Source organism: Gorilla gorilla, chromosome 8 (genome assembly GCF_029281585.2).
Source record: "Gorilla gorilla gorilla isolate KB3781 chromosome 8, NHGRI_mGorGor1-v2.1_pri, whole genome shotgun sequence".
NCBI lineage: Eukaryota > Metazoa > Chordata > Mammalia > Primates > Hominidae > Gorilla > Gorilla gorilla.
In genome coordinates, this window is record NC_073232.2 from 107,496,526 (window position 1) to 107,509,899 (window position 13,374).

General features: G+C 45.9%; 1 protein-coding gene across 1 annotated transcript in view; it reads right to left on the reverse strand.

The window, feature by feature from the left end:
* Window positions 1-3,434: 3,434 nt before the first annotated feature.
* The window catches only part of PDLIM1 (PDZ and LIM domain 1), a 53,502-nt gene continuing 43,562 nt past the window's right edge, over window positions 3,435-13,374 (reverse strand). The window contains exons 5-7 of the mRNA XM_031015346.3: window positions 13,107-13,258; window positions 4,434-4,551; window positions 3,435-3,977 (exon numbers count right to left, since the gene is read on the reverse strand). Coding sequence (XP_030871206.1) covers window positions 3,791-3,977; window positions 4,434-4,551; window positions 13,107-13,258 — 457 coding nt within the window. The 3' untranslated portion in view covers window positions 3,435-3,790. The remainder of the gene's footprint in view (window positions 3,978-4,433; window positions 4,552-13,106; window positions 13,259-13,374) is intronic.

Below are 13,374 nucleotides of genomic sequence, written 5' to 3' on the forward strand. Positions count from 1 at the left end.
GCGCCCGGCCGATGTCTTTGTTTTAAGATGAGTTTAAAGTTGTGTTGTCCAATACAGTAGCCACTACCCCCATGTGTCTACTGAGCACTTGAAATGTGGCTTGTGACAAATGTTGAAATGATAATACTTTGGATATATAGTATTATATAAAATGTATTATTGGCCGGGCACGTTGGCTCACACCTGTAATGTCAGCACTCAGGGAGGCTGAGGTGGGCTGATCGCTTGAGCCCAGGAGCTCAAGATCACCCTGGACAACATAGGGAAACCCCACCTCTATTAAAAAATATAAAAATTAGCCAGGCACGGTGGCTTGTGCCTGTAGTCCCAACTACTCAGGAGACTGAGGTGGGAAGATCACTTGAGACCAGGAGGTCGAGGAAGCCATGATTGTGCCACTGCACTCCAGCCTGGGTGACACAGCAAGACCTTGTCTCAAAAAAATAAAAAAGAAAGTATTATTGGCCGGGCGTGGTGGCTCACACTTGTAATCCCAGCACTTTGGGAGGCCGAGGTGAGTGGATCACAAGGTCAGGAGTTCGAGACCAGCCTGGCCAACACAGTGAAACCCCTTCTCTACTAAAAATACAAAAATTAGCTAGGCATGGTGGTGCGCGCCTGTAATCCCAGCTACTTGGGAGACTGAGGCAGGAGAATGGCTTGAACCTGGGAGGTGGAGGTTGCAGTGAGCCAAGATTGTGCCACTGCACTCCAGCCTGGATGACAGAGCTAGACTCTGTCTCAAAAAAAAAAAAAAAAAAGTATTATTATAATTAATTTTACCTGCTTTTTTTGTCTTTTCACATTGCTACTAGAGAATTTTAAATTACATTCATGCCTTGCATCATACTTCTATTGGACAGCGATGAAGCAGCAATCACCCATTTACAGATTTACCAAGCTTGTGGACTATCTGCCACTTGCAAGGTACTGAGCTGAGTGCCGAGGAGAAAAGGCTGAAAAAGACAAAGGATCAGCTCTCATGGAGGCTTCTTTCCCTTCACAAGATGAGTGATTAGTGTCTTGTGTGATGCATGCCAAGGAGGAGGTGTCCCCTGGGTATGGGAGCATAGGAGAGTGGCATCCAAGTCATGCTGGGCAGTCAGGAAGCCTGTCTGGAGGAGGAGGTGGCTCAATCTCGAAAGACAACAGAAATTTATTAAATGTTAAGTAATCAAGAGGTGCAGGAAGAGCATACCAAGTCAGAGAAAACAGCTTGATCACAGTCTGCATGACTCTGGCTGACTTTTTCCTCTTCAGGAAATTTTCTGAAAGCTTAGTAATTAAAGATGGCTACAGAGTTAGACTGTTCCTTCCAATCTTTTCATTTTAGAGGAAGCATGAAAGAGAAACAATCAGATAAATATGGTAGGCATGAAGCACAAAAAATAGGCCAAATCTCAAATTGCTCTCAGCAGTAATTTTTTTTTTTTTTTTTTTTTTTTTGAGACGTAGTCTCACTCTGTCACCCAGGCTGGAGTGCAGTGACACAATCTCAGCTCACTGCAACCTCTACCTCCCAGGTTCAAGTGATTCTCCTGCCTCAGCCTCCAGAGTAGCTGGAACTGCAGGCATGTACCACTATGCCCAGCGAACTTTTGTATTTTTAGTAGAGACAGGGTTTCACCATGTTGGCCAGGCTGGTCTGAAACTCCTTACCTCAAGTGATCCACCCACTTCAGCCTCCCGAAGTGCTGGGATTACAGGCGTGGGCCACCACGCCTGGCAGAGCAGTAAATATTTGTATGTGCCAAATACTGGGGGCAAAAGGGAAGGGCTTCTTTGCCACATAACACAGCTGGCACTTAGGGGTGGTAATGCCTGTTTCATTCAGTCAGGAAATGAACTCCTCATACAGGCTATATTGAATAGTAATAATGGTCACCTGAAGCTGTTGGTGTTTGGCCTCCCCTGGAAGCAAGATATCTGTATGAAAGACCCACACCTAAGAAGTAATACTGACAAATGTCAGACATTTGATTGGCACATTATCTGAGGAGAGGGATTAGAGAAAGTTCTAAGTATCCATGACTCATCTATTCCTTACAATCAAAATCCAAATCATAACTGTTAATGTCTTTGTAAATGAGTCAGACCTGCTGTGGTTCAGAGACTTTTCATTTTATGTTGATTTCTAAGAATTGCATAGTTTAAGCCACCTTGACTTTTATAAGCGTAGAAACAGATGGGGTTTAAAGTAAGAACTCATTAACTGCCAAAAAATAAAAAAAAGAAATCGAGAGCTTTAACATGGCATGATTCTCTGCCTGAACAGTTTCAGTTCTGCTTGTTGTGGCACTAAAACAGCTCATGTGCATTAACTGTCCATCGTACATTCTGGCTTCAGAGTCTGTGGTATGAAATCCTGGTACTAATTAAAATTCTTACTCTTAGAGTATGTACCATGTTAGTGCATTCATAATGAAAGGTCATGAACTATTACCGAGGGTGGTGAGCACTGCTCAAGAATAGATGGTTGCTCCTTTGGAGGAAAGAGGGTTGCTTGGAGTACCCTGTCCGCCTCTCATAACAATCACTTAGTCTCAGTGTCTGGAGGGATGGGGGCACCACTGTTTGAGCCCATGAGGGATTAGTCACCAGGAGATAAACTGTGGTGACCTCAGATCTTGACTCAGGACTCTTTCTTAGCAGCCAGGGTCCTCAGTCTCCTCTGTGAGGAGGACACAGTGGCCATGTCCTGGGCTCTCTGCTGCTGCTGGACACTTTCCTGAGGTTGCTGCCCCTCATGAAGGGGAGCAGCTGTGATGTCAGCAACCAGCCTGAAGAGGGACTTACTAGGGAATGTTTCCAAGCCAACTGCTAATGCTCCCACCTATTATTTGGGAAGCATTCATTTCCTCAGATAAGCCTCAGAACAGCCCAATGCAAAGAAAACTTCATTTCATTAAAACAGAGCTAGGGGCCGGGCGCGGTGGCTCACGACTGTAATCCCAGCACTTTGGGAGGCCAAGGCGGGCGGATCACGAGGTCAGGAGATCAAGACCATGCTGGCTAACGTGGTGAAACCCCGCCTCTACTAAAAATACAAAAAAATTAGCCGGGCCTGGTGGCAGGCGCCTGTAATCCCAGCTACTCGGGAAGCTGAGGCAGGAGGATGGCGTGAACCCAGGAGGTGGAGCTTGCAGTGAGCCGAGATAGCGCCACTGCACTTCAGCCTGGGCAACATAGCAAGACTCTGTCTCCAAAAACAAAAAAAAAAACAGAGCTAGGTATCTTATATTAGCATTACAGAAAGAGGATTTCAAGCAAGCTTCGAAGAAATATAAGAACAGAGCTTGTTAAGATGCAAATTGCGGGGGAAAGGCCAGTAAATCTGAGAGAAACAAGAAACCCAAAACAAGAAGACAGGCCTCAGAAATCTCATCAGGCTTGAGTAGGAAATGGGACACATAATCAGATAACAGACACCACACTGCTTTGTAGTCTATACATTTACTGAGTAAAAACAAAATCAGTGTCAGACACGTTATATTTGATTGGGTTCAAATTTGGCTGATGTCCAAATGCAGCAGAGAAGAACGGCAGGGCGAAGGGACACAGTGTTGCTGACAAGGTGACACTGAACAAAACAGTTTTCCTTTAATTGTAAAAGCGGGCATCGCACAGCTGGTGTGAGTCAATTAACCAAGGCAGGGAGGGGACTCAATGTTTTACAAGCAGAGGGAAAACCAAAGTAAGCAGAGAACTTTCAAGAGAGGAGAGGGCCAGAACACTGAGAGAAAAAGCTGCAGCAGAGGCCTGCTGGAGAACAGTGGTCGGATCTGCTGGCTCACTTGGGGAACACAGTGACCACTTCATAGCCCTCAGGTGGTGTGACTCGCTCTCGGGCATGCTTCTCACAGTAGATTTGATCCTCCACAAAGAAATGGCCCTTCTGTTTCAGGTTGGTGCCACAGTCAGTGCACACATAACACTCAGGGTGGCGGTGACGGTCCCGCAGCTTCACGAACACACCGCTACAGAAGCAAGGGAGGGAAGGGACTCCATCAGTGACAAGCACCTGCAGGTGGCACCCGAGCAGGTGGCACCATCCTTCCTGAGCAGGGGCCTGGGGCTTCTCCCCAGGAACCCATCACAGGGGAAACCAGGGCCTCCCAACTGGCCTCCAATCATAAGGGGCTTGCTTCTCCTTCCCAGGGTCCAGAGACATTTTTCCAAAAACCCCTCCTACTTCAAAAGGGCAGCCCTGATTTTTCTCATTTTACATGTTCATAACCTAAGGGCTCCACAGTGAAGGAAAACCTTCACAACCTGGCTCTGGGACACAGGACCTTTCTGGCCTCTCTTTTGCATTTTTCCAGGAGGGATTTGTCTCCCTCACAAGCAAAATGTGCAACATCCAGCACTTTCCACATTTTCATGGTTTACCCAACCTGCAGGGTCTGCAAAGGCTGTGGGAAGCAGATACTCACACAATCCCAGTGCCACATTTGTCACACATAGGCAACTTCTGAGCATTTCCAATCGACGCAGCCACTTTAGTGACAGGAGCTTTAACACTTCTGAATCCTGAGGGCTTGTTGGGATCCCCTGAAATGAGGAAAACACTGTCATTGGCCAGGAAGGGCAGAATTGCATAAGTATCACTCAGCTCTTCAGAACCACTCATAAATATATGTTCAAGCAAGGCCATGGGAACTGGAGTGACTCTGCTCTGTGATCCTGGGCAAGTAACTTAACCTCTCTGGTCCCCAGTTTATTTTTCTATAAAACAGGAGATTAACACCTGGCCAAAAAAAAGCCCAAAAAGCCAAGACAATCCTAAGCAAAAACAACAAAGCTGGAAGCATCATGCCACCCAAATTCAAACTATATTACAAGGCTACAGTAACCAAAACGACATGGTACTGGTAGAAGAATAGACAAGACACATAGACCAATAGAACAGAACAGAGAACCCAGAAATGAGACCACACACCCACAACCATCTGATCTTTGACAAACCTGACAAAAACAAGCAATGAGGAAAGGATTCCCTATTTAATAAATGGTGCTGGGAGACCTGGCTAGCCATATGCAGAAAATTGAAACTGGATCCCTTCTTTACACCATATATAAAAGTCAGCTCAAGATGGATTAAAGACTTAAATGTAAAGCCCAAAACTATAAAAACACTGTAAGAAAATCTAGGCAATACCATTCAGGACATGGGCATGGGCAAAGATTTCATGATGAAAACCCGAAAAGCAATTGTAACAAAAGCAAAAATTGACAAATGGGATCTAATTAAACTAAAGAGCTTCTGCACAGCAAAAGAAACCATCATCAAAATGAAGAGACAACCCACAGAATGCGAGAAAATTTTTGCAATCTATCCATCTGACAAAGGTCTAATATCCAACATCTGCAAGGAACTTAAAACAAATTTACAAGAAAAAAATAAGCCGGGCACAGTAGCTCACTTCTGTAATCCCAACACTTTGGGAGGCCGAGATGGGTGGATCACCTGAGGTCAGGAATTTGAGAATAGCCTGGCCAACACAGCCAAACCCCCTCTCTACTAAAATTACAAAAATTAGCCAGGTGTGGTGGCATGCACCTATAGTTCCAGCTACTCAGGAGGCTGAGGCAAGAGAATCACTTGAACCCAGGAGGCGGAGGTTGCAATGGGCTGAGACTGTGCCACTGCACTCCAGCCTGGGCAACAGAGCGAGACTCCATCTCAATAAAAGAAAAAAATAACCCCATTAAAAAGTGGGCAAAGAACATGAACAGACAGTTTGCAAAAGACATACATGCGGCCAACAAACATGAAAAAAAGCTCGACATCACTGATCATTAGAGAAATACAAATGAAAACCACAATGAGATACTGACTCACGCCAGTCTGAATGGCTATTATTAAAAAGTAAAAAAACAACAGATGCTGGCAAGGTTGTGGAGAAAAAAGAACGCTTTTACACTGTTGGTGGGATGTAAATGAGTTCAAACATTGTGGAAGACAGTGTGGTGAGTCCTCAAAGACCTAGAAGCAGAAATACCATTCAACCCAGCAATCCCATTACTGGATGTATACCCAAAGGAATATAAATCATTCTATCATGAAAACACATGCACTCTTACGTTCATCACAGCACTATTCATGATAGCAAAGACATGGAATCAACCTAAATTCCCATCGATGATAGACTGGATAAAGAAAATGTGGTACATATACACCAGGGAATATTATGCAGCCATAAAAAGGAACGAGATCTTGTCCTTTGCAGGGACATGGATGGAACTGGAAGCCATTACCCTCAGCAAACTAATGCAGGAACACAAAACCAAATACCACATATTCTCACTTGTAAGTGGGAGCTGAATGATGAGAACACATGGACACATGGTGGAGGGACAAGACACACTAGGGCCTGTCAGATGGTGGGGAGTGGGGGAAGGAGAACATCTGGAAGAATGGCTGATGGATGCTGGGCTTAATATCTAGGTGATGGGATGATCTGTGCAGCAAACCACCATGGCACATCGTTACCTATGTAACAAACCTGTGCATCCTACACATGTACCCCTGAACTTAAATGTTGGAAATTTAAAAATAAATAAAGTTCTTAAAAAAGAAAAGAAATCCACATCACAGATAGAACAAAACCATCAGAATACAGCATGCTACAGCAGGCAGATAACAATCACCTCCTACAGATCAGAGGAAGGAGCCTTTCTGTAAAGGCGTGTAAAATAAGCCCCTAGTAGCTAGATGCTGAGCTGCCTAAGGCCCCACTCATCACATCTTAGGTAACAAAGCCCTGTACCATGGTAGCTATTAATAATGGTAAAAATCACCTGGAGGCCTTGTTAACACACAGATTGCTGGGCCCCACCCCCAGAGTTTCTGAGCCAGAAGGCCCAGGATGGGGCCCAAGACTTTGCATTTCCAACAAGTTCCCAGGTGCCACTGATCCAAGAACCACTGGACAAGAGCAAAGAAACAGCTTCCTGTGCCAGGTGAGGGGATGAGGAGAGGGTCACCCCATGACTGCAGTCACGTCGGGCAATCGCGGGGCTGACAGACAAGGGCCTTAGCTCTCTTGTTCTTTCAGAAAGTGAGTCCCTGTATGCTGACCAATCCTTCCGAACCAAAAATTGAGACACATGTTCACACAATGGACATTTATTAATTGTTTATTTTTACTGATTAGAGATAGCATCTCGCTATGTTGTGTCTCAAAGTCCTGCCCTCCAGCGATCCTCCCACCAGAGCTTCTCCAGTAGCCACTGTGCCTGGCAACAAGGGGCGTTTAGAATACATGGTTGACTGTATTTTGACCACAATTACCCCGCCCCTCTCTTGCCGTGCTTACCTCCAGTCAGTGGTTCCCTACTGGGGGCAATTTTGTCTCCTAGAGAGCAGTTTCGATTGTCACAGTGAAAGGGGGTGCCACTGGCGTCTAGTGGGCAGAGGTCAGGGATGACGCTGAACATCCCAAAATACACAGGGCAGCCCCACAACAAGGACTCATATGGCCCAAAATGTCAATAGCACCAAGGCTGAGAAACCCTGCTCTCGATGGAGTAGACTTCCCCATCCTGACTTTAGCCAATGTGAGCAGATGTGAGCCTTATACAGGCAAAAGCACTAAGGGCACTTGTGTGGTTTGGCCCTGTTCCCACAGAGTTATTGCCTCTGCCATGAAAACAGCAAGCACCAGAGTGCCTCTCCCTTCCCTGGGCTTGAATGAGAGGACTCAGGGGGCCTGGTCCAGCCCTGCCAAGCCCAGCAGAGCCACAGCTATCCGGTAGCCCTCATAAATACAGGTTACCCACTGCTGAATAATACAATATGAGAGATGGTTTGGGGTACTTGGCTGGCTTATGGGGAACAACAAGAGGGTATATGTGAATGCAGCCTGAACTCTCAATAGCCCTATCATGCTGCCATGGCTCAGACTTAGGCTTCCCCCGTCAGAGCTGGGACTATTCATCGCTGGGAACCGATGCACACAGATGTCCCCCTGGCAGCACATGAGATGGGGCTGAGATTAGGAGGCTCCATGGTTTTAAGTGGTGAGCTCTACAGATGGGCTTGGGGAAGACTCAGTTCTGCCCCACCAGCAGGTGCATAAGGAGAAACCACCTTGGTGCTTCTGTTCTCCCCGAGCCTAAGGCACCTTCTTGCCCTTCCCAAGCCTTCCTCCCTTCCTTTGGGAGGAGGCCAAAGTTCCAACTTTGTTCACCATATATTTTACCTGTATTAATTTTTTTAATATTGCATTTAAATGTCATTTTTTTTTCATGATTATTGAGTTTTCCAGTGCCCCCTTAAATTCTGCACTCAAGGCCGGGCGCAGTGGCTCATGCCTGTAATCCCCAGCACTTTGGAAGACCAAGGCGGGCAGATCACTTGAGGTCAGGAGTTCAAGACCAGCCTGGCCAACATGGTGAAACCCCATCTCTACTAACAATACAGAAACTAGCCGGGCATTGTGGGACGTGCCTGTAGTCCCAGCTACTTGGGAGGCTGAGGCAGGAGAATGGCTTGAACCCGGGAGGCGGAGGTTGCAGTGAGACGAGATCACGCCACTGCACTCCAAACCTAGGCGACAGAGGTCTCAAAAAAAAAAAAAAAATTCTGCCCTCAAAGCAGTGCCTCCCTCACCTCACCCTGATCCTGGCCCTTCCTAGAGGGATCTCAGAAGGGCCTGGGTGGGCATCTTCTCTAAGCATCATGCCTCAAGCATCCCAAACGGATTCCCTCATTTTCTGGCTGATGAAGCCATCTGGCTGCCTGCCCATGACAAGAAGGAAATGGCACCATCTCTACATACCTGGGCAGTTTGCAAAGGCACTGATTGGGCTGAGAACCAGCTCAATGAGGTTGGGCTCTCTTATGCAATGGGCTTTTTCACATTTCACACTTAAAGACCTGGAATCCACTCAATCCATAGAAAAATCACCAGGAAAGAAGAGAGGCTGCAAAAGGGTAGAATGAGAAAAAGCCAGGAGGGACATGAAATCTCCATTAGGTAGGAGAATCCACATCTGTTTCTAGAATGAAGAGACCTGACCTGGATAAAACTGGGCACAGCTTGGGGGAGAAGGCTGCCTGCCCAACAGAAGACTCACTGTGGCCTGTTCAGCCCTACGGTGCCACCTGTTGGCTTTAAGGTTTTTTCTCTCGCATATCCAGCCAACACTGCTAATCCAGAGAAATCTCTCTTCCTTTCTTCTCAACTAGCTTATAGTGAAAATACTAGCTTCCTTTGAACTCCAGGCAACTAGAAAAATTTCCAAATTTCTCTTCTTACAGTGAACCCTGTATCCCAAATATTTCTGGAAAAAAAGTGAAAATTAGCTAAATAAACCACAGCTGTTTTTCTGTCCACTTCACTGCTCAACAACCTTGCATGGCTTCACACTACCTTTAGAATCAAGCTCATGATTCTTAACCTTGCACCTGGTGGTCCCCCATATCTAACTCGAGATCACCCGAGGATTCACCTAGAACCCTGGGTAACCAGCCAAAACGAGCCTCGGTACTTGCTGAACAAGTCTCCAGTTTTCTCATCTCAGAGCCTCTGGCCACCACTGTGTTTTCTCAGCCCATGACTGCTCCTTCCAAACCTCCAATCATTAAAAGTCTCCTTCAATGGACAGATGAATGGATAAATAAAATGTAATATACACAAACAATGGAATAATACTCTGCCTTAAAATGGAAAGAATTTCTGACACATGCTACATGGATGAACCCTGAGGATATTAAGCTAAGTGAACTAAGCCAGGACCAAAAGGACAACTACTGCATGACACCACTTATACAAGGTATTTAGAGTAGTCAAATTCATAGAGACAAGCAGGAGGGTGGTTACCAGGAGCTGGAAGGAGAGAGGAATGGTGAAATACTCTTTAATGGGAATAGTTTCAGTTTTGCAAAATAAAAGAGTTCTATGGATGGATGGTGGTGATAGTAGCACAATCACATAAATGTACTTAATACCACTAAATTGTACACTTAAAATTTGTTAAGATGGTAAATTTTATATTAAGTATATTTCACCATTTTTTTTTAATATAACGGCTTCTTCTGCCTGCAAGTTTTGGAATTTGATCCAGAACAAGATGAAGGTGAGGAACCAAGAGCCCCTTTCTCCTAGTCTAGAAGCTGAATTTTACCCAAAATGAGACAGCTTGTGTTGGGTCTTCAAGGTTTATGACCAAATACTGCTGTAGCCAAGCTTCCTTCAGGGAGGGGCCTTACTCACTGTGCACCTGGCAGTTTACAGACGTGGCTTTACTTAACCCTGTAAACAATCCCATGAGGTCCTGGCTATTAGCTTCAATGGATCTGTGCAGAAACTAGAGCTTAGAAAGGCAAGCAACTTGCTGGAGGTGTCACAGCAGGTCAGAGGCAGATCCTGGATGCCAGTGCTCTTTCTGCCCTGCAGCACTGCTTTCTGAACCAGAGGCGTTTCTGAATGACAGGACCTCTCATCAACTGCTTTTACTACCTTAACCTTTCACCATTTTATCTCAAATAAAAACAGGCATTTGGGGCCGGGTGCAGTGGCTCACATCTGTAATCCCAGCACTTTGGGAGGTCCAGGTGGGTGGATCACCTGAGGTCACAAGTTCAAGACCACCCTGGCCAACATGGAGAAACCCCATCTCTGTTAAAAATACAAAAATTATCTGGGCATGGTGGTACACATCTGTAATCTCAGATACTTGGGAGGCTGAGGCAGGAGAATCGCTGCAACCTGAGAAGCGGAGGTAGCAGTGAGCCGAGATCATGCCACTGCACTCCAGCCTGGGCAACAGAGCAAGACCCTGTCTCAAACAAAAACAAAAACAAACACAAACAGGCATTTGGGTTCCTTCCCCGAAGAGCCTTCTGCATGTAAAGAATGTTTAGAATGGAATTTATCCTGTTACTGTCAGTAAAGATTTAATGCGGGTACACAGTAAGAGATACAAGAGAAACTACAAGATTTGCTATCTCCCTCTTCCCTTCCGGCAGAATCTTGATTCTCTTTGGGGCAAGAACCATCCAGACTAAGGGCTAAAATTTTTTTTAAAAAGAATCCTAATTCCCAGACTCTCATTTAACTAAGTGTAGCCAGGTGACTAAATCATGGTCAATAAAATAGAAGAGTAGTGTGGGACTTCTGGGAAGGAGAAAGCTGGCTCATCTGAAATTGGAACTCCCCGGTTAGCATTATCTCCCTTCTTCCTCCCTGTCACCTGGAGGCAAGCATGATGGTTGGAACACCAGCTGCCAACCAGGACCACGAAGTAACCTTGGGAATAGAAGCCACAAATTTGGGTGCTGGAGTGCCGGATAGGAGTCCAGATCTTTAAGAGCATGGAGCTTCCAAATCCATGCTCAGGTCCTTCTCTGTGAGCTGAGATGAGCTCTGCAGCATGTCTAGTTGGGCACGGATGAACTTGACCTTGCCTCTCATTGAAGGGTTTCACATCCACATAAGAGTGAAATAAGTTGTGGTTTCTCACATGTTTTTACAAAGCTATCATCCTCAAGGGTTGGCCCCCAAGTTGTTTGTCAGGCAAAGCTAATACTGGAACTTGATACGAAGTATGGCTCATTACTTCCCAGCTGCTCAGCTACTCCAAGCAAAAGAGGAAAGCAGTGGTAGAACAGTATCATTTTAGCATAAAAGAAGCACATGCAAACACATGGCCCATGGTTTCCTAATTTCCTATGGTTGTAAACTGCCACTCTCTCTAAAGAAATCACACAAATGGGGAGGAAGCCCAGGTGTCGGGTGTGTTCAGAAGAGAACTTTCTTATCAGAAAGGACTCCCCAGGAAGCTGAATCTTCGGCTGCGGACTTTGAGGAGGGAGGTTCATCTTCCAGAGAGCACAAGCCTCTCAGCCAACATGCCAATCCCTTTGCAGCCTGGCTGAGGCAGGTCTCACACTCACCATCACAAGGTGTCCCCTCACTGGAGCATCCACTGTCTCTTTGCAGATGGGTCCATGAGAGAGATAAAGAGGGCATAGAAAACAAGACCCCACTGAAGTGCCCAAGCCTCAAGAAAGGAAGGGAGAGTGTGGAGGACTGGGCATCACAGGGACCAGGAAAGGGTACAAAACGCAGCTCTCTGGAAAAGACTGCCCATGAGCACCACAGGAAGTGCTGATGAGGAACTACCAGGGAAGAAGCGGGTGTGAGGGCTGCTGATCATCTTTGTGAGGGGAATAAAGCATCCCTTCTTCAATACATCCGCCTGTCACAATTTCTCGACGTATAGCATTGTTATTAAGTGAAGATACTTTTACCACTATCCACTTAAACATCATCATAATAAGTGTACATTACATAATGTCTTCGGTGAGAAGCATGTCTCCTGAGACCTGCAGAACCCTACGGGGTGACCCTGGGTGCCTCAACATCAAAGTTCACCCCAAGGACAAGAAAGCCTCTTCATGACATTTCAAACACCACAATAACTATGAAGCGAGTACTCAGTTACGATGATGGATGTTTTACACAACTTATGCCATTTCATGACCATGATAATCTTAGAGGAAAGGAGTTTTATCCCTGATGGACAGATGAGAAAACAGGCCTGGGAAGGTTGAGATTTGCCAAAGGTCACAGAATAAGAACATGGCCACAAGGGGGAGCTCTTGGGCCCTCAAGAGGCCACTCGCCCTAGAGCAAATGCAAACACATGCCCCCAAGCAAAGCCAGCCCCTGGCTTCACTGAGCACTAATTCATTCTCATTCTGCTGCTCATTGCCCATGGCCTTCATCACTGAAGTTCCTCAGCCACCACCAAGGTATTGTTTCTGGGCTCAAAGCAAATAAATGGCCAAGGGACAGACCAACAGGCTCCCACAGCAGTCAGGCTCACCTCAACCTTAGCATCCTCTTGCACATGTGACAGGACACAGTTGGCCAGGCCTGGAGTTTCTTAAATACAGACCCAGATGGGAAAATGTGGTCAGCACTCTCTTCCTCTCTCTCTCTCTCTCCCTCTATCTCTTTTAAAGAATTTCAGCATTTTAAAAGCCCATGCCCTCCAAAGCAGGCTCCAGAGTGTGTTCACCTGTGCTTCCGCAATGACTGACTCTCACATCTGACCTTGAACAAGAGCCTCTGACTGCAGATGGAGCTGATTACCTTTTTCTTCAGACTCCAGGATTTCCTGCAAAACCAAGAAAGACGTGGACTGTTTCGGGGGCTCATTCAACTCCTGTTTCTCCTGAAGCATCTTGTAAACTTCAGATTCTTTGTCGATGACAAGGCTGCTTGGAGGCTGAGCATGGTCTAAGCTGTAAAGAATGTTTGAAAAATTGATTAGGACATGACAGAAGTTAAAAATAACTTCACCAGGAACCTCCTCCAGGCAAAGACACTGCTGATTTGAAGGATGGATAGAAATGATCTC